This window comes from Myotis nattereri (assembly GCF_964212035.1).
Source record: "Myotis nattereri genome assembly, chromosome: 12".
NCBI lineage: Eukaryota > Metazoa > Chordata > Mammalia > Chiroptera > Vespertilionidae > Myotis > Myotis nattereri.
In genome coordinates, this window is record NC_138087.1 from 78,557,891 (window position 1) to 78,576,710 (window position 18,820).

The window sequence follows — 18,820 nt, forward strand, 5'->3', positions numbered from 1 at the left end:
ACTGCTGGGCTTGCCGGTGCAGCTGGCGGTGTCTGGGCTGCTGTTCCTGCTGCCGGAACAAGGGGGCCAGAAGCAGCAGCGGGCAGTGAGGGGTGCCTTCAGACCCCCGCCTGCCGCTCACCCCTCCCAGGGCGCGGGCTGCTGGGCCTTCCTCTCCTCACGCCCTCAGTTGTGCGCACGCCAGGCTCCTGACTGGGAAGCCCAGCGCTGCCTGATCACCACCCTTCCTGGAGACAATGTCTACACAGCGGTTAGAACCCAGCACCAGCTCTTGTTAGGTGGTCACCGCCGGCCACAGAGGCACAGCCCTGCGTAGCCCCAGAGCTCTCTCAGGGGCCCTGCCTCACCCCCATGGAGCAGCTCGCCCAGGCCCCACAGCACGGAGTGGCCGGGTGGGCAGGCCTCGCCGAGCCGTCCCCTCCCTCGGCGCCTCCGGCTGTACGGGCGGTGCTGGCCCTCGGGCTCTCAGCGAGGACCCGGTGGAGCAGGCGCTCGGCTGCTGCCTGGCACCCGCCGGAGCCGGGACAGTTCTGTGTCTGACGCGTAGCCGCTCGGAGGGCTCTCGGGGGTGGGGTGGGGGTGCTGCCATGCTCCCGTGGCTCCAGATGTTGGCACAGAGCGCATCTGTTAAAAGGCAGGACAGTAGGTGGCGTCTTAACCTTCCAGTGCCCCTGACACAGGACTCGTCTCCTCCCTCCCGAATGCGAGACAAGGTGGTGTTCGTGTCTCTGATCTTGAGTTTGGCACTTTGACCAAGGAAAGCCTCGGCCAGCCCTCCCTTCCCTGCTGGAGCCCAGAGAATGAGGCCCCTCCCAGGTCCCACGTGAGGCTTTGGGTGCTCGGCTGGGTCTGGCCACCTCGTGGTGCCCACCTGTATGCTCAGGAGTTGGGGGCGGGGGAATGCGAGGGACAGAACCGGACTCTGAACCCAGGAGCCCAGCCTGGCACCAAGTGCCCCCTCCCCGACCCGCTCTGAGACCTATTAAAGCACCTCCTGTGTGCACGCTGCTCAGCAGGGCTCAGGGCTCAGGGCTCAGGGCTCCGGGCTCAAGGCTCAGGGCTCAGGGCTCAGGGCTCAGGGCTCAGGGGCTCAGGGCTCAGGGCTCAGCGCTCAGGGCTCAGGGCTCAGGGGCTCAGGGCTCAGGGCTCAGGGGCTCAGGGCTCAGGGGCTCAGGGCTCAGCGCTCAGGGCTCAGGGGCTCAGGGGCTCAGGGGCTCAGGGCTCAGGGCTCAGGGGCTCAGGGCTCAGGGCTCAGCGCTCAGGGCTCAGGGGCTCAGGGCTCAGGGGCTCAGGGCTCAGGGCCTCAGGGGCTCAGGGCTCAGGGCTCAGCGCTCAGGGCTCAGGGGCTCAGGGCTCAGGGGCTCAGGGCTCAGGGCTCAGAGGTTCAGGGGTTCAGGGGCTCAGGGGCTCAGGGCTCAGGGCTCAGGGGCTCAGGGCTCAGGGCTCAGGGGCTCAGGGGCTCAGGGCTCAGGGGCTCAGGGCCAGGCTGTGCCCGGGGCCTTGCTGCCCTGGCTTCCCGCTGGGCTGGCGACAGGATAGGAGCGTCAATGCTGTGATTTGAGACCTGAAGGGACAACTTAGTCCCAGTCTTGCCAGGGTCTGTGTCTGCAGGAGGTAGATCCTGTCCTCCTGCTGCAGGGGGCGGGGCCTCCCAGGGAAGGCGGGGCCTCACAGGGGGCGGGGCCTCACAGGGAGGTGGGGCCTCACAGGGGCGGGGCCTCCCAGGGAAGGCGGGGCCTCACAGGGAGGTGGGGCCTCACAGGGGCGGGGCCTCACAGGGAAGGCGGGGCCGGGGCAGGACTGGGAGATCAGGGACACCAGAGGCCTGGCCTGCGGGTGGTGGTGCTCCCTGCAGAACTCAGCTGAGCCCTCGTGTGTCCCTGTCACCTTCCTTCTTCCATGGGCTCCCTGCCTGCCCAGGTGTCCTCTCCTTTAAGGAGCACGGTGACCCCACTGGCTAAACATGACACCTGTGCTCCCCAGCTGAGTGGGAAGCAGAGCGACAGGTGAAGAGCAGCGGCTGGAGCCGGATGGATCTGGGCTCTGCCACCTGACAGCTGCTGCGTGACCGGGAGGCCGGCGCTCCCGGCCCCCATGTGCTCAGCAGAGGGGGGTGAGGACGGTGGGACCGGCCGCTGAGGGGCCATCAGTGCGTCTGCCCGGGCGCAGTGGGACGGGCCAGAGGAGGCGCCCGGCGGCCTCATCAGAAGCAGCAGGCGCTGTGGCAGGTCCCCCACCGGGAGAGCCCTGGTGACACGGCCCCTGGTTCCAGGACACCCAGGAGTTCCTGCGCTGCCTGATGGACCAGCTGCACGAGGAGCTCAAGGAGCCGGTGGTGGCGGTGGCCGCGGCCCTGACGGAGGCCCGGGACTCAGACCTGAGTGACTCCGACGAGAAGAGGGAGGGCGACCGGAGCCCGTCAGAGGACGAGTTCCTGTCCTGTGACTCCAGCAGCGACAGGGGCGAGGGCGGCGGTCAGGGCCGGGGTGAGGGCGGCTCAGCCGAGGCGGAGCTGCTGGTCAGCGATGAGGCGGGCCGTGCCATCTCGGAGAAGGAGCGGATGAAGGACCGCAAGTTCTCCTGGGGCCAGCAGCGCACGAGCTCAGAGCAGGTGGACGAGGATGCGGACGTGGACACCGCCCTGGCCGCCCTTGACCCCCGGCCCCCAGAGGCTCAGCCCCCATCACCACGGTCCGCCAGCCCCTGCCAGACACCAGGTACCAGCCGGCCGCTCAGGAAACCACGCCGTTTGTCCAGCACCTACTGTGTGCCAAGCACCTACTGTGCGCCAAGCACTGCCACACTCGGTGTCCCTACCACCCTGGGGGGGGGTTTCTACCACAAGACCCAACTTCTGGGTGAGAAATGGGCTAAATACTAGGTCCAGACTCGTTTAGCTGATAAAGCTGGCGGGGAATTCAAAGCCTGCCCTGCAGCCCTGCGAACGTCACGTGGGTGGGCACAAACGAGGGACCCACGGCGGGTTCAGGCCTCAGTCCCTTTAGGAGGTGCTGGCTGCCCTGGCCCAGCACGGTCCCCTCTCTGCCCACAGAGCCTGACAATGAGGCCCACATGCGCAGCGTGTCCCGGCCCTGCAGCCCCGTCCACCACCACGAGGGCCACACCAAGCTGGCCAGCAGCCCTCCTCGCGCGAGCCCCGTGAGGATGGGGCCGGCCTACGTGCTCAAGAAAGGTGTGGAGGGCTGGCGGGAGGGTGGGCAGCGGGGCTGGGAGTGGGAGTCCTGCCTGTGGCCGCCGGGTTCGAGCCTTCCTTGCTGTTCTGAGCTGCGACTTTGAACCCCCCACCACCACTGGGACATGAGTGGGGGAGCCCCATCGTATAGATCATGGCCAGGCGCCAGGAGTGGAGTGCAGACCTAGTCACGTGACGCAGAGATTTGACCCAACGTCCTGGCCAAGCAAGCCCGAGCCCGGTCCTGGCCCCAGGCAGACCCAGGATTGGCTCTCATTCCCTCTGTGCCCGCAGCCCAGGGGCCGAGCACGGGCAGCCGGCGGCGGAAGGAGCAGCGCTACCGCAGCGTCATCTCCGACATCTTCGACGGCTCCATCCTCAGCCTCGTGCAGTGTCTCACCTGTGACCGGGTGAGTTCCCTGCGCTGGGGCTGGGGTGAGGAGCGTGTTCTCCGCCTGAGGCCCCTGCCTTTCTCGAGGGGCAGGGCCCTGGGGGCAGGGTGCCCAGGCCCAGGGGTTGGGGAGCAGGCCCTCTGCCTCCCACCTGCCAGCTGGTGGCTGGGACTCTGGTGCAGACTCTGCTTAGTCTGAGCAGGGTGGGATTCTGGAAGGTGGAGACCCAGGCTGACCTTTGACTCCACAGGTGTCCACGACAGTAGAGACATTCCAGGACCTGTCCCTGCCCATCCCGGGCAAGGAGGACTTGGCCAAGCTGCACTCGGCCATCTACCAGAACGTGCCGGCCAAGCCGGGCTCCTGTGGGGACAGCTACGCCGCCCAGGGCTGGCTCGCCTTCATCATGGAGTACATCCGACGGTAAGCCCCCGCTGCCCTCCGAGACGCGAGACCGCCCCAGCCCCGCCTTCCTGGGACGCCCAGCCTTGGAGGCAACAGACCTTAAACAGCAAAGCACAGGCGTTTGTAGGGATGAGGGTGGGGTCCAGAAGGAAGCTGGAGGCTGAAGGATGTGTGGGAGTCAGCTAAGTGGGGGGTGTCCACGCCGGGATGGCCCTTGTATTGGAAGGCAGGTGAGGACAGGAGTGACCAGGCGGCAGCTAGAAAGGAGGCCAGCGGGGGGAGGGCAGTGTGGCGTTCCCTGACCATGCCTGCTCTCCCTGCCCCAGGACGGCCAGCTGCTCAGGGCCCCTCAGATGAGGGAAGCGAGGCTCAGGGCGAGATGAGGCCACTCTCCCAGGACACTGAGCTGCTGGCTGGTGGTCCCAGGTGCCTGGCTCCACCCACTGGGCCAAGATGCCTCAGCCCATAGGTCCCCGGCTCTTACCCTTGCTCAGGCCCTGGTCGCACCCACCACCCCTCTTCTGTCCCCATAGGTTTGTGGTATCCTGTACCCCCAGCTGGTTTTGGGGGCCGGTCATCACCCTGGAAGACTGCCTCGCTGCCTTCTTTGCTGCGGATGAGCTGAAGGGTGAGTGGCCAGGCTGGCTTGGACGGGGCAGCTGGGGCAGCATCCAGTTGGAGGTTTCTGGGACCTGCCTGTCAGCCTCCCACCCCTGCCCGCCGGGCTGGGCCGGGGGCTGCACGTCCTCCCCGTCCACCACCTGGCAGCTCTCAGGGGCCCACCTGTTTTTCTCTCCTATTAATCTGGTGGTAAAGACCACACCACGCTTTCGTCCTGCATGTCCTTGACTGTTGCTGCGCGTGAACATGGTTTTCGCAAGTCTGTCGGCTGTTGGTATTTCCTATTTTGAAATTTCCCGTTTCTGTCCTTTTCCTATTTTCCTATTGAGTGTGGCCTGGACTTCCAGGGCCGTGTTGAACAGGAGTGGTGAGATGGGCGCCGTGTCTTAGTCCTGCTTGGAGAGGAAGCTTTCAGCTTTCCCCCGTGGAGTCTGACGTTAGCTGTGGCCTTGGCATATGTGGCCTTTCTACGTTGAGGTTGTGTTCCTTCTGTGCCCAGTTTCCTGAAATCCGTGTTCATGGAAATATGGGCATTGAAATTTGTCAGGTGGCGTTTCTGTGCCCACCGAGAGGGTCCCGTGACGTGTGCCCTTTCACCCTGTGAAGGCGTGTGCCGTCTGGTGCACCCCTGCCTCTCACTGCCCTCCCCGCCGACCTGTGTCATGTTCTCCTGTCCTAGGTGACAACATGTACAGCTGTGAGCGGTGCAAAAAGTAAGTGTGTGCATCCGGGGCTTCTCCCCGTTCCTCGTCTCCACCCCCTGCGGTCGGTACCAGCTCCACACACATCCCCCGGGTTCCCCAGAAGGTTCCATCCTGACCTTGCAGAGGTGAAGGGGTGGGGGGCAGGGCGGTGCTCGTCTGGGCCCTCAGGGCCGTCACCGCCTGTCACCTGCTCTCCTCCCAGGCTGCGCAACGGGGTCAAGTACTGCAAGGTGCTGCGGCTGCCCGAGGTGAGAGGAGCAGCCCGCCACTGCCCGCCGGCCGCTCCGCCCGCCACTGCCCGCCGGCCTCTCCGCCCGCCACTGCCCGCCGGCCTCTCCGCTGACCGGTGGCGGCCTCTCCGCTGACCGGTGGCGGCCTCTCCGACTCAGAGGCTCTGTGTGAAGGCCGTGGGGATGGGACGGCTGAGGGCCTCCCGGGGTGGCAGGTGGACTGGGCTCACCTTCACTTTGTAACTCGGCACCCTCTGTGTGGCCTCCTTCGTTACCACGAGGCAGGGGTAGGGTGCGGAGGGCACCACTGGAGTAGGCAGAGCTGGGGAGGGGAAGTCAGCAGCCAGGGGCAGCTCCGGGCAGGCGGCCGGCCCTCTGCGTGCAGGAGCCCGCGGCACAGCTGCCTGTCCTGGGGTCGGGCCCTGCTCACTCCAAGCAGAGGCCTCCCCATCCAGTCCACGGGCACCGCCAGCGCGGGCCTCAGAGGCTCTAGCCCAGCCGTGCGCAAACTACGGCCCGCGGGCCGGATCCCGCCCGTTTGAAATGAATACAACTAAAAAAAAAAGACCGTACCCTTTTATGTAATGATGTTACTTTGAATTTATATTAGTTCACACAAACACTCCATCCATGCTTTTGTCCCGGCCCTCCGGTCCAGTTTAAGCACCCATTGTGGCCCTTGAGTCAAAAAGTCTGCCCACCCTGGTCTGGCCTCTGGCTCTCCTGTTCCACTCGGATGACAGGACCTGGGCGGGCAACAGTGGCCCCTGTCAGGTAACAGGGTGACGATGGGCCCTGGTCGGCCCTGGAATGACCAACCTCCGGCTCCCCCAGATCCTGTGCATCCACCTGAAGCGCTTCCGGCACGAGGTGATGTACTCGTTCAAGATCAGCAGCCACGTCTCCTTCCCCCTCGAGGGCCTCGACCTGCGCCCCTTCCTGGCCAAGGAGTGCACGTCCCAGATCACCACCTACGATCTCCTCTCGGTCATCTGCCACCACGGCACGGCGGGCAGTGAGTCCACCCCCCCCCCCCGCCCCGCCCGTTCCCCAGGGCGCCCATAACCTGCCTGCCTCCCACCCCCTGCCCCGCCCGTTCCCCAGGGCGCCCATAACCTGCCTGCCTCCCACCCCCTGCCCCGCCCGTTCCCCAGGGCGCCCATAACCTGCCTGCCTCCCACCCCCTGCCCCGCCCGTTCCCCAGGGCGCCCATAACCTGCCTGCCTCCCACCCCCTGCCCCGCCCGTTCCCCAGGGCGCCCATAACCTGCCTGCCTCCCACCCTCTGCCCCGCCCGTTCCCCAGGGCACCCATAACCTGCCTGCCTCTCCCGCGCAGGCGGCCACTACATCGCCTACTGCCAGAACGTGATCAACGGGCAGTGGTACGAGTTCGATGACCAGTACGTCACCGAGGTCCACGAGACGGTGGTGCAGAGCGCTGAGGCCTACGTCCTATTCTACAGGTGTGCGCCTGGCGGGTGTGCCTGGCGGGTGTGCGCCTGGCGGGTGTGCGCCTGGCGGGTGTGCGTGGCCGGTGTGCGCCTGGCGGCTGTGCGCCTGGCGTTTGTGCGTGGCCGGTGTGCGCCTGGCGGGTGTGTGCCTGGCAGGTGTGCCTGGCCAGTGTGTGCCTGGCCGGTGTGCGCCTGGCGGGTGTGCACCTGGCCGGTGTGCGCCTGGCGGGTGTGTGCGTGGGCGGGTATGCGCCTGGCGGGTGTGCCTGGCCGGTGTGCGCCTGGCGGGTATGCGCCTGGCCGGTGTGTGCCTGGCGGGTGTGCGCCTGGCGGGTGTGCGTGGCCGGTGTGTGTCTGGCCGGTGTGTGCCTGGCGGGTGTGCGCCTGGCGGGTGTGCGTGGCCGGTGTGCGCCTGGCGGGTGTGCGACTGGCCGGGTGTGTGCCTGGCGGGTGTGCGCCTGGCGGGTGTGTGCCTGGCGGGTGTGCGCCTGGCGGTTGTGCGCCTGGGCAGGTGTTACGGGGCCTGGGGGCCTGGACCTCCTGCCCTGCTCCCCAGGGCTTGACTGAGAACATGGTGGTGGTGGAGCCTGAAAGATTTTTAAGGCCCAGGGGTAAGAATTCAAGTTCTTGAGAAAGAGCCCCCTGGCTGCGGGGAAGTGGGAAGCGGAGACGGGGTTTGGGTCTCCTGTGTGGTCCCCGTGGAGGTGATGTGGCCAGGACTCCGGCCGGGGTGGTGGGCGGCTGAGAAGCGGACAGCTGGCCGAGGGGTGCGGGCGGTGAGAGTCAGGAGGCTGGATCCGGGAGGTGGGCGCCTCTGAACAGCCCTGGACAGACGCGGCTGTGCCCGTGGAGGGGAGCGCAGCGGCTCCTGTCGCCCCGCCAGGAAGAGCAGCGAGGAGGCCGTGCGGGAGCGGCAGCAGGTGGTGTCCCTGGCCGCCATGCGGGAGCCCAGCCTGCTGCGCTTCTACGTGTCCCGGGAGTGGCTCAACAAGTTCAACACCTTCGCCGAGCCGGGGCCCATCACCAACCACACCTTCCTCTGCTCCCACGGAGGTGAGGGCGCCTTCTCGGTGGTCGGGTGCAGGGCGGGCGGGCCGAGCCCCCACCTCACCCTCCCTGCGCCTTCCTCCCTAGGCATCCCGCCCAACAAGTACCACTACATCGACGACCTGGTGGTGATCCTGCCCCAGAACGTGTGGGAGCACCTGTACGGCAGGTAGGGAGCCGAGGCCGCCTCTTGCAGGCAGCGGCCCGTGTGGGCCCGCAGGCAGCTGGGCCGGAGAGGAGAGCGGGCAGGGCTGCCCAGGCCCCCCACACCCAGCAGATGGCATGGAGCCGTGCAGGGTTTCCCTTGCAGCCGTGTCTGCACTGAGAAAGGTGCCTCTGGTGGGCACCACCCTGGCTCTACAGAAGCCAGCACATTGGCCTCTCACAGGTAGTCCTGCGGGCCGGTCCCTCCCCCACCCATGCCCAGCTCAGGTGGCCTAGGGCTCGTGCTGCCCGGGCCTTCTGGGTTCAAGTTCATCAAGACCAAGAGCCTGTGTCCCCTTGAGGACCTGCCCAGGCCCAGGTCACCCCTGCAGCCGGGCAGGCAGGATGTGCCACGGCCTGGAGAGAGGGTCAGACGGGTGTGGAAGGCGCGGCCGAGGGGTCCTGGCTGCCCGGCCTCGTGCTGGACTGGCTGGGCCCCATCCACTTGCAGCTGGGTGCAGACCCTGCCCTGTGGGTGGGACAGAACCCCACAGGGAGTGCGCCCCAAATCCTGTGGGACCCATGCTTCCGCCTACAGAAGGACCTGCAGCCCCGCAGGGTCCAGCAGGCAGGCTCAGCCCCATAGCCCCTGCCCAGTGGCCAGGAGCGGAAGTGGACGTTGGTGTGTCTTTGTGACGCACTGGCCTGGGCGGGCGCCCTGCGGGAACTGGGCACGCTGGCACGTGGAGTAAACAGACTGGGCCAGGGGACCCAGGGAGCAGTGCCAGGGGGCCTCCCAGGACAGGAGGGCTGGCCAGCAGAGAGCAGTACCCACTCTCCAGGCCTGCCCCCCGGGACCTCCCTCAGGGTTGTGTGTTTCTCTGTGTCCCCTCCCCCCTCGCCCTTCCTGCAGGTTTGGGGGCGGGCCTGCTGTGAACCACCTGTACGTGTGCTCCATCTGCCAGGTGGAGATCGAGGCGCTGGCCAAGCGCAGGCGGATTGAGATCGACACCTTCATTAAGGTGCATGGGGGGTGTGGGTAGCCAGCCTCCAGCCTCCGCTGGGTCACGTGGGGACTCGAGGACAAGCCAGAGGCCTGCGTGGGGGCTGTGCTCGGTGGGGGATCAGAGTGGCCGGGCCAGGCCCGCATCGAAGGCCGTACTGGCAGGGGGTTGGGTGTAAGTTCAGGCCCATCTGCCTGGTGAACTGTGCAGCAGCTGGTAAAGGAACGAGGCGTTGCTGTTTGGGGCTGGATGGTTCTCTCTCTCTCTTTCTCTCTCTGTCTCTCTCTTATTTTAAAAAATATATTTATTGATTTCAGAGAGGAAGGGAGAGGGAGAGACAGAAACATCAATGATGAGAGAATCATGGATCAGCTGCCTCCTGCACGCCCCCCACTGGGGATCGAGCCCGCAACCCGGGCCTGTGCCCTGACTGGGAATTGAACTGTGACCTCCTGGTTCACAGGTTGATGCTCAGCCCCAGGCCATGTCAGCTGGGCTGGATGGGTCTTTATTGTGGGGGCTCGGGGCCATGCAGCAGTGGAGGGCTGGGCAAAAGACGCTGAGGCACTCCGTGCCTGTGGCCATGGAGACAGGACAGGGTCCGAATAGTCTGAATAGGGCCAGTCTGTCAGGCGGAAACAGCCGCGGCCATGCGATCTCCGCTGAGGTTTCCAAAAGTGACGGAAAGAGGTTCTCCCGAGGGCCAGCGGCCGTCCGGGCAGCGGGTCCGGGACGTCTATGTTCCTTGAACATCTGGGAGTTTAGTCTCCTACCTGCGTGTCTAGTGTGTGGGAGTGAAGCTGGCTGGGCGGGTGTTGGGGTGTCCATGCTGACCCCCCTCTGCCCCTGTGCCCCCGCCGTCCAGCTGAACAAGGCGTTCCAGGCCGAGGAGTCGCCCGGCGTCATCTACTGCATCAGCATGCAGTGGTTCCGCGAGTGGGAGGCCTTTGTCAAGGGCAAGGACAACGGTGAGTCCAGCAGGGCTCGGCACCAGCAGGGCAGGAGGCCTTGGGCTGCGGACCCCCGGGGAGTGGGCGTGTCCCGGAGACGGAGGAGGGCCCGGGTCTGTGCTGGCCCAGCAGGTGTTTGGTGCCACCCCTTTAGGTGCCGCCCTCCCCTCCAGAGTGCGCTGAGAAGGCAGCTGCCCCACCCACCAGGCTGCCCATAGGGGCCGGGCTGCTCTGCCCCTTCCCTCCCGTCTCTCCAGCTGATGTCCCGAGGAGGCTGCTGCTCCCTCTTGCCCGCCCTCTCCTTTGGGGATTCTGTTACCCCAAATCAGGGGTGGGGAGCCTCTTTTCTGCCAAGGGCCAGTCGGCTATTTATAATGTCCTTCGCTTAATATCTCACTCATTAGAATGCTGGGAGGTCCCAGGACGTCCCTGTGCGGGGCCGGGGCCTCTCAGCCGCCTGCGGGTGAGCATCTGGTACCCTAGTCCTCACCTGTGAGGAGTCACACTGGACCCCGGGGCCAGGATGGCTTCTGGGGTCCCAGGGGTGGAGGCACACGCTCTTACCCGCCTGGGGAGAGTCACGGTGGAGGCGGGCACTGGGTTCTTCCCGCTGGGCAGCGGCACTGAGCCCGGGCCCTGTCTACTCAGAGCCCCCCGGCCCCATTGACAACAGCAGGATCGCGCAGGTGAAAGGCAGCGGCCACATCCAGCTGAAGCCGGGTGAGTCTTGGTGGCAGCCCCGCTCCCCCTGCCCGCGGGCTGTCAGCCCCGTCCTTCCCCAGCCCCTGCGTCAGGCCAGACGGCCACCCCAGTCCAGGCCCGGCCAGTAGATGGGCGGAGGCTCCGGCCTCCGTGTGGGTCCTCGAGGCCCCTCCGCCCCACCCCACCTCCACGGCCCTCTGCTGGCCTCGCCTGCCTGCCCCTCCTGTGGGCCCCACCCCTGGGTCCTCCGAGAATGGATGTTGTGCTATTTGCACGGAAGCCATGGTTGCCCTCCTGCCCTGGGGGCCCGGCCCTCCCAGAACCCCCATGGCTGGGACCGTGGTTCCCGGGGGAACTGGGGCTCGGGGTGTGAGGGCAGCACCCGCTCTGACAGGCGCCTCCCGGGCCCCGCAGGCGCCGACTACGGGCAGATCTCCGAGGAGACCTGGGCCTACCTGCACAGCCTGTACGGCGGCGGCCCCGAGATCGCCATTCGGCAGAGCGTGGCCCAGCTGCCGGACCCCGACAGCCTGCACGGGGAGCAGAAGATCGAAGCCGAGACCCGGGCCCTGTGACCTCCGGGCCGCTCTGTGAGCCCCTCCTCTTTCTTAGAGACCCTCTCGTGTCCCTGAGCCTGGGCCCTGAGCACACCTCCAGGAGGCGCTGGGAGGACCTGGCTGGGCCCGGCCTGCAGAGGGCGTTTGCGCTGCGGGGCCCAGGTGTGTGAGAGGCAGAGTGTTAGGTCCCAGTGAGACGCTGGGACGGGAGCCACCCCCTCGGGCTGGTCCACACCACGGTCAGCAGCGTTTACTCGGGTCTTCGTCCTGGACGTGCCCACATGTCCCTGTCGTCGGGTCCCCAACCCGCCTCCCGCCAGCGGAGGCCTGGCTTTTGTCCCGAGCTCTCAGCGGCGTGGCTTTGGGACAGAGGGCCGGAGAGGCTGCGGCTTTGTGAACATTTCCCCCGGGTGCCTGGTCCAGCCCCCGAGGCCGCGGCAGGGCAGAGCCGAGTGCCCGCCTCACCCCGCACCTCCTCGTGGTCAGGGAGGCTCCGAACCCTGGGTGCTGGGACTCGAGGGGCTGTGTCCGGAGGCAGCTGGCCCCCGCCCTGTGCTGTGAGCCGCCCGCAGTGGCTGGACCCGCCCGTGGGGAAACAGATGCTCTCGCTGCTGTCATTTGCTGCTCATGCAGCTCCCGGGGGGCGGCCATGAGAGAAAAGCGCTCCCTCCCGCACACGCCCAGCTGCGCAGGCCTGGGCTGGAGGTGTGGCCCGGGCAGCTGGCACACGGAGCGTGTCCTGGATGCTGGGTGAGGCCACTGCGCCCCGACCTCCAAGCACAGCTTCCATGGAGGACGCGGCTGAGCCCGATGCTCACCTTGTTGGGCCAAAGTGAGGTGGGGGAGGGAGGGTCCTGGGACCAAAGCCCCCAAGTGCCGTGGACTTCAGTCCCGAAGCGGCAGATGTGGCGCAAGTCCCAGCGGGCAGAGCCCTGCGGCTCAGGCCTGCGACCTCGTTCCCCCGGACCTGGGCCTTCCCCAGGCGATCGCAGAGCAGCCCCGTTGGGTGTGTGGGCGCTGCTGCTGCACCGCGGGGCCAGCACGGAGCTTCCCGTGCGGGCTGGAAGCTGGCCCACGCCTGCGCCGTGTAGTCTGTGTGCGAGACGCATAATAAATCCACCCGCGGTCCCCACAGCCCTCGCTGTGTCTCTGTCGCGGGAGGGAAGCCTGAAGCCTGCTGTGGGGGACGGGGGGAGGGGCGGGCACCCCGGTGACTGATGTGACAAACGGACATGGGACGCAGGAGGGGCTCTGCCTGGCTCTGAGGGCGGAGAGGCTGCAGGAGCGAGAAGGCAGCGCCCGTCTTTCCCAGAACGAGCCCGGCTCCAAGGAGTGGGCCCGCGGGGGCGCGAGGTGGGGGGACAGGCCAGCACGTCCGCAGGCCAGGCCCCTCCTGGCACCACACCGCAGACTCGGTGCCACCCAGCAGGCGATACCCTCCGGCCCTGAGGGCCCCCTGCCCGGGCGCCTTTCCTGGCCCGGTGTCCGCACTGGGGCTCCGGACAGTGAGCGATGCTGGAGTCTAGTCCCCACGGGGGGGCTGGTTTGTTGGTATTTGGGGGTCGGGGGGAGTTCTTTAAACTTCACTGGTGAGATGCTGTCGGGCTGGCATGTGCAGAAGCTCACACCAGGAATGGAATGGGTGGCCGTGCCGCCCGGTGTGCACCACCGCCAGGTCCTGAGGAACCAGCCTCGGAGCACCTGCCGCCGTCCCCCCGCGGGGTCCCGCCTGGCCTCGTGCCCTCACCCTCGCCTTAGCTTTCCCACAGCGTGTGCCTGAGCGATAGCTTAGCTCTGCACACCTGAGCGTGCGTGCGGGATCCACGTGCGTGTGTTGGGCTCGGCTTGTCTTGCTGAACGTGGAGGATGAGAATGGAAACGTTTTGTCGCAGTGGTTTGGGGGGTTGGAGACATTGGCTTATTCTATAGGAAGGTGAGCAAGAAAGAACGAGGCACCAACTGGCCTGAAAATGTCTCCTTACTATTTTCGCTTAAAATACCCTGCTCTCCAGGGGCTCAGCCAAGCTCAGCTGCGGAGCCCGAAGACAACACAGGAGCCTGCGGTTGCTCAGCACACAGACCGCGGAGACAGGAAGCGCGGGGGCCGGGCCTCCGGTCTTCCTCCCACGCGCTGTCCCTCCATCCTGTCCCAGGGGGGCAGGGGGAGGGGGACGGCGGGAGGAGGGCTCCCTCCCGCAGTGCCCCCTGCAGCTGGGGAGCCTGGCCGGCTGCTAGGTACCTGCCTTTCCACCTGCCTGCGCTTCTGCTCAAAACCTGCTCAGAAATACACCTGCCGGGTGCAGCCCCCACGCAGGCCTTCCTGCTTCCTCCTTCCCTCTCCTCAGCCCGAGTTCCACAAACACATTCTCCTGGGGTCTCCGCTGGGCCTGACGCCCCTGGGAGCCTCTGGCTCCAGCCCTGAGGGACAGGATGCCCTTAGGACAAACGGGAAGGAGCCAAAGCATTTCACACTCAGTGTGTTCAGGAAAGCGCCCAGGACGGTTAGGGTTTGACACCTGCCAGGTGAGGGTGTTTGGAGCCGGAACTGGGCCCAGGATCCACAGGACGGGGCAGGGCAGGACAGGGCTGGGCCTGTGCAGGGGAAGGACAGGCACGCTGGGGGCAGCTGCTGCGGGACCCAGAGAATCTCCCGCATTCCTGCTCCTGGGAGCCACTCGAGGAGGAGGAGTGGAGAAGAGGAGCAGGAGGGGGAGGAGGAAATCCGAGTTTTCTCCCCAAGCATTTGGCCCCTTGGCTCTGAGGACAAAGGCACAGGAGGCTTTAGTTCCTGCTTCTCAGGACCTTTGGCGCCCAGCGCTGTCCCAGCAAATGGGAGGCCGTTTAGGTGAATCGCTCACTGTACCGGCTGCAGAGGCAGGGAAACTGCAGAAGCAGGTCCTGGCGCAGGGTGGCTGCCGAGCGCCAGCTTGCCGCCTTTGCACTGAAATCCCAGGTCCCAGGGCTTGGGCCACCCGGCGCACCGCCTCCCCTTCTCAGAAAAGTTGAGTCACAGCCAGAGAGGAGAGGCCTCCTCTAGGCAAAGCGGGCGGAGGCAGGGACTGGACATGTGGCTCGTAAATCCCCAGAGCTAGGCCTGCCGTTCACGCCACCCACCTGCCCTGCCCCTCACGCACTCAGACCTGCACCCCCATCTCTGCAGCAGCAGTTCACCTGGTTCCCTCTCTTACTGTCTCTGGGCTGCCTGTGGATTTCACAATTCCGGAGACCCCTTTGCTTTAACACAAAATGGGGGTGCCCCTTGAACCCCTGCCTCTGCCCACTTCCATGTCCCTCCTCGTCACCCAGTGGGGGACCCAGTTCTCTCCTGGCATGGATTCCTCTCCCACTAGAGGGCGCCCCTGCCCCTGTGTGCCCAGCAGCAGGGCCGGGTGTGGCGGGTGGGGAGGAGGGGCCGGGTGTGGCCTGGCGCCTGGAGCTTCCCGGACCTCCCGGAGCAGCCTGCCGGTCTGCTGGGTCCGGAACCTCCACGTCAACCAGAAAACCAATCCTCCGCTCTGGCTCAGCGTGGCCCCCACCTGTGTCCAACCCCAGCCGGGCAGGGAGTCACCAGTGGCAGGGAGAGGTGCCAACCCCCTAAAGGCTTGAACCAAGTCGGGCATAAGGATGGACATGTGCAGCCCAGACGGTGTGGCTCAGTGTCCTCGGAACTAGGGGGTCACGGTTCGGTTCCTAGTCAGGGCACACGTCTGGGTGGCGGGCTCCATCCCCAGTGCGGGGCGTGCAGGAGACAGCCGATCCATCATTCTCTCAGCGTTGATTCCATCTCTCTCTCCCTCTCCCTTCCTCTCTGAAATCAATTCTTAAATAAGTTCATAAAAAAAAAAAAGGAGGGGCTCGCACATTTCAGACCAGAGACCGGTGTGTGCATCAGCGACATGGACACCATGGCGGCGCCTGGAGTAGCTGGGATCAGAGCTAATGCGTGCCAGCTGCTGCCGAGTCAGCCGCCTGCTCTCCCGACGGCCTCCTGTTCCCACAGCAGCTCCCAAGGCCAGGGCGTCCTCACCTACAACCCGGAACCGAGGCCCAGAGAGTGGGGACAGGCCCAGGCAGCACCAGCGAAGCCTCACGGAACCAGGGCTTCTCAGCCAAGCTGCCCCCAGGTGGACTTGAGCGCTCCTGGCACAGATGCCTATGAAACGCCCCAACCCCCACAACAGGGCCCCTGAACCCCTAAAGGTGCGGCAGCTGAATTTGCAAAGAAACATTTCCTGGTCACCACAAGCTTCCCCTGAAACCCGTGGACTGAGGCCACCTGAATTCCGCCTCCCGGTGTGGGGACAGCTGGCCCACAAGCCCCGCCCCCAGCAGTCCGGGTCCCCAGTTAATGGGGTGAGAGGTGCAGACCAGCCCCAGCCCCAGGGACTCTGCCTGCTTCGGTGATGTGTCACCTCTGTGCAGCAAAGCACTCCGCGACACCGCCCCAGGGAGACTTTTATTTAACACCGAGGGCTAACTAACATGGAGGTACAGGGTCCAGAGAAGCCTTCCAGCGGAACTTTATTTGGTTTAATCCCATCTCCAGAACCTTGGCAATGGCCGTGCCCAGGCCGCGGTGCCTCCAGTAAGGGTTAGTGCAGCACAAACCAGCCGTGGCCAGGTGCGCCCCGTCGGGTAAAACAGCTTCGGGTCACGGTTTGGGTGACAGAAGCACAGGAGGCGGAGCCATGACCGCGTAACATCACGTTTTCTGTTCGGTAAACTTCCTGTGATGACAGCTGCTGCCAAAGGCAGGGGAGGCCTCCGTGCCGCTGGCCACCTAAGAGCTCCCAGGCCCAGACGAAACCCTCACGTGGGCCGGCCTCCCCGTGGTTTCCGTCCGAGAGGGACAAGCGGGGCAAGGACATGTCCCTGTTTCAAGTCCTTCTCGGGACAGGCTCTTTAAAGAGCGTCCTCACAGGATATCTAACGTAGGTGGAGTGACAGCAGCGGGTCCGAGGGAGGCGGGCAGCACGTGGGGAGGTCCAGCTCCTACGCGAGGTGGACGCTCCTTCGTAACAGACGATTCCACGGGGGAGGCCCAGTCAGTGACCCCTGGGCTGGCGGACAGTCACCTCCTTCCTGAGCGGAGCGCGGAGGGGCAGGCACCCAGGTCACTGCTGAGAAGCGCTCGCCCACTGTTGGGCGCAGGCGGTGCGGACGGAAAAGATAGGGGCCGGGGACACAGGACACAGCATATTCTACACCGAGCGTAACAGACGTGGGAAGGACAGGTTGCTGCAGCGTCTCCCTCCCCCTGGGCTGCAGGAAATGACTGTCCTGACCCACTAGGAGACGCGCTGCACATGCACTGGAGGCTCTGGGATCGGCTTTATGAGCCGTCACATCCGTGTGCCCTGGAGTGGCCCGCAGACAGGTGACACTCGCGGATCCCGGAGAGCAGGTCACCCGCCCTGGAGCCTTGGGCAGAGCTGGACCGCCTGCCCCGTTAACCAGGCACCTGTTGGTTTGCAGGGATGCGGGGGTTCTGACTCCTCTCGCCTTTGGCATCCTGGCTTTTGCTGCACTGGGCTGCCCCCTCTGCAGGGTCCGGGCAGGTGGTGTGAGCCCGGGTCTAGCCCCACTTCTGGGAAGAAAGAGCGAGAGGGCCCAGGCTGGCCACTCGCTCACCCAAAACCTGGAGCCACTTCCTCTTGCCCTGCTCCCCCAGGCACTCGCTCGCTCAGGGTCCCAGTCACCAGAGGCTGGTGTGTGGCCACCCCTAGTTTGCCGAGAGGAGCCACCTTCCTACTGGCCACAGGCCCACGGGCCCACCCCTCAGGACCTGCCCCCCGCCCCCGCCCTCCGGCTCCTAGGAGACTTCCTTGTGTTGGATTCATCAACGTCCAGAGCTGAGGACGCTCGAGGTGACATCTCGCAACCCAACGCCAAACAGAAGGAAGAGGCCTGATGCCGTCCCTGAAGCTCCCGGCCGGTGACCTCTCGGCTGCTCTGCACCGGAGAGAAGCCCGCCGCCCTGGGCGTGAGTGGCGGCGCGGCCTGACGGTTTCCCCGAGAGCAGAGGAAGGAGCGGCGGCCCAGGAAGCAAACGCGGGGAGCTCCGCGTCCGTGTGGCCCAGAGCACATGGCGGACACGGAAGCTGGAGCCGCAGGGTCACTCGAAGGACAGAGCACAGGCCTTTGGTGACGGAAGCGCTAAATCCTAGAGATGAAGATCTTGGAATCCAAGAAAAGGGGAACTTTCACTTTGCGACGAGCTAATGCAGAGGTGTGGCGGGGTGCTCCTCGGTCACCAAGTGCCACAGCCACAGTTCTTGGGGACACGGCCCTCGGCCCCCGCCCCTAAGGGTGACACAGGCAGGACAGCAGGGTGGGGCTGAGGGCTGGAATTCGACTTCCAGTGTGGACCCACTGCAGGCAGGGCCCCAAACAAAAATGTGCATACATGTGTACACACATGCATGTACATGTATGTGTGTGTGTGTGCATTGTGTGTGTCCGCCCCAGTGCCCGCCACTGTCACTCTCAGGCTGTGAAGTGTTGCAAGGGCCGACACTCAGCATGAGGTGAGGAGCCGTCACCAGAAAGGGCCCACCGAAGGCTCAATGGACTTGGGCAAAGGTGAGTCTTTTCTAACGTAAACGCGGGACCACGTCACGGACACGGGCGCGCAGTCCGCCTGGTGGGTCCGGCCCTCTTGTCCAGGTTCTGTCGGTCTCCCTGGGAGACCAGTGGCAAGGTTTTCACAAAAGGCACAGTGCGAACCGTGGACGGGCCGGAGCAGCCAGGAGGACTGAGGCAGGGCCGGAGTGGGGGGAGGAGGGAGCCGTGTCCAGCTGCTGTCGTGTCCTGCTGGGGGTGGGACTGGGATGGGGACAGCTCTGACCCAAGAGGTGGCCGGAGGGGCCTGGGCGGAGCGGCCACAGGAGCATGCTGTGGAAAGAAAAGAAAGCAGAGGCAGGCAGCTGCACGGCGTGGGGGTCCCTTCGGCCCGAAGACGCGGCCACTCCGCAGCCCAGCCCGAGTGCACGGTTCACAGCCAGGCCTGTGGAGACAAGCAGACCGGAGGGTTTCTCCTGGGGAGGCTCCGGCTCTGGCTCCTTGGCCACCTTAGGAATCTACAACACAAACAGAAAGAAAAGCTGTTAGCGAGGGGGGCTGAGGTCAGGGGCGGGCACAGGGCACCGCGCTGGGGGAGGGGGGAGAGGGCAACCTTAGAGGGATTGGTTACCACCGACACCACCGATAAGGAACTTTCACGGTTTGATCTCCACGCTTTCCTCCAGAGAAGCCCGCCCAGAGGGTGGCAGCACCCACCCACCCAGCTCATCTTTCTAACAAGTTCTGTTTTGAGAGAAGGAAGGGGACCGGCCTCCCAGAATGAAGCCAGGAAGTGAGGCCCGGTTCTCAGACCGCGGTGCCCGGTCCTTTAGCGTCAAGTGAAGAGGAAGCGTATCC

The 18,820-nt window shown here is 65.5% G+C and overlaps 2 protein-coding genes across 3 annotated transcripts in view; one reads left to right on the forward strand and one right to left on the reverse strand.

Moving 5' to 3' along the window:
* USP20 (ubiquitin specific peptidase 20) overlaps positions 1-18,820 on the forward strand; it is a 37,773-nt gene that overhangs the window by 15,575 nt on the left and 3,378 nt on the right. The window contains exons 12-26 of one of the 2 annotated variants that reach the window (XM_081103956.1): positions 2,273-2,717; positions 3,053-3,193; positions 3,488-3,603; positions 3,836-4,008; positions 4,524-4,618; positions 5,291-5,324; positions 5,518-5,563; positions 6,380-6,560; positions 6,883-7,009; positions 7,881-8,050; positions 8,132-8,213; positions 9,102-9,210; positions 10,058-10,160; positions 10,791-10,862; positions 11,259-11,434. In XM_081103956.1, the coding sequence (XP_080960082.1) occupies positions 2,273-2,717; positions 3,053-3,193; positions 3,488-3,603; positions 3,836-4,008; positions 4,524-4,618; positions 5,291-5,324; positions 5,518-5,563; positions 6,380-6,560; positions 6,883-7,009; positions 7,881-8,050; positions 8,132-8,213; positions 9,102-9,210; positions 10,058-10,160; positions 10,791-10,862; positions 11,259-11,419 (2,055 nt within the window). In that variant the 3' untranslated portion in view covers positions 11,420-11,434. Of the gene's footprint in view, positions 1-2,272; positions 2,718-3,052; positions 3,194-3,487; positions 3,604-3,835; positions 4,009-4,523; positions 4,619-5,290; positions 5,325-5,517; positions 5,564-6,379; positions 6,561-6,882; positions 7,010-7,880; positions 8,051-8,131; positions 8,214-9,101; positions 9,211-10,057; positions 10,161-10,790; positions 10,863-11,258; positions 12,539-18,820 lie in introns of those variants that run through there. The other variant, XM_081103955.1, reaches the window with a different exon arrangement.
* Positions 15,845-18,820, reverse strand: part of FNBP1 (formin binding protein 1) — a 98,965-nt gene continuing 95,989 nt past the window's right edge. Inside the window, exon 16 of the mRNA XM_081103960.1 lies at positions 15,845-18,480. Coding sequence (XP_080960086.1) covers positions 18,473-18,480 — 8 coding nt within the window. The 3' untranslated portion in view covers positions 15,845-18,472. The remainder of the gene's footprint in view (positions 18,481-18,820) is intronic.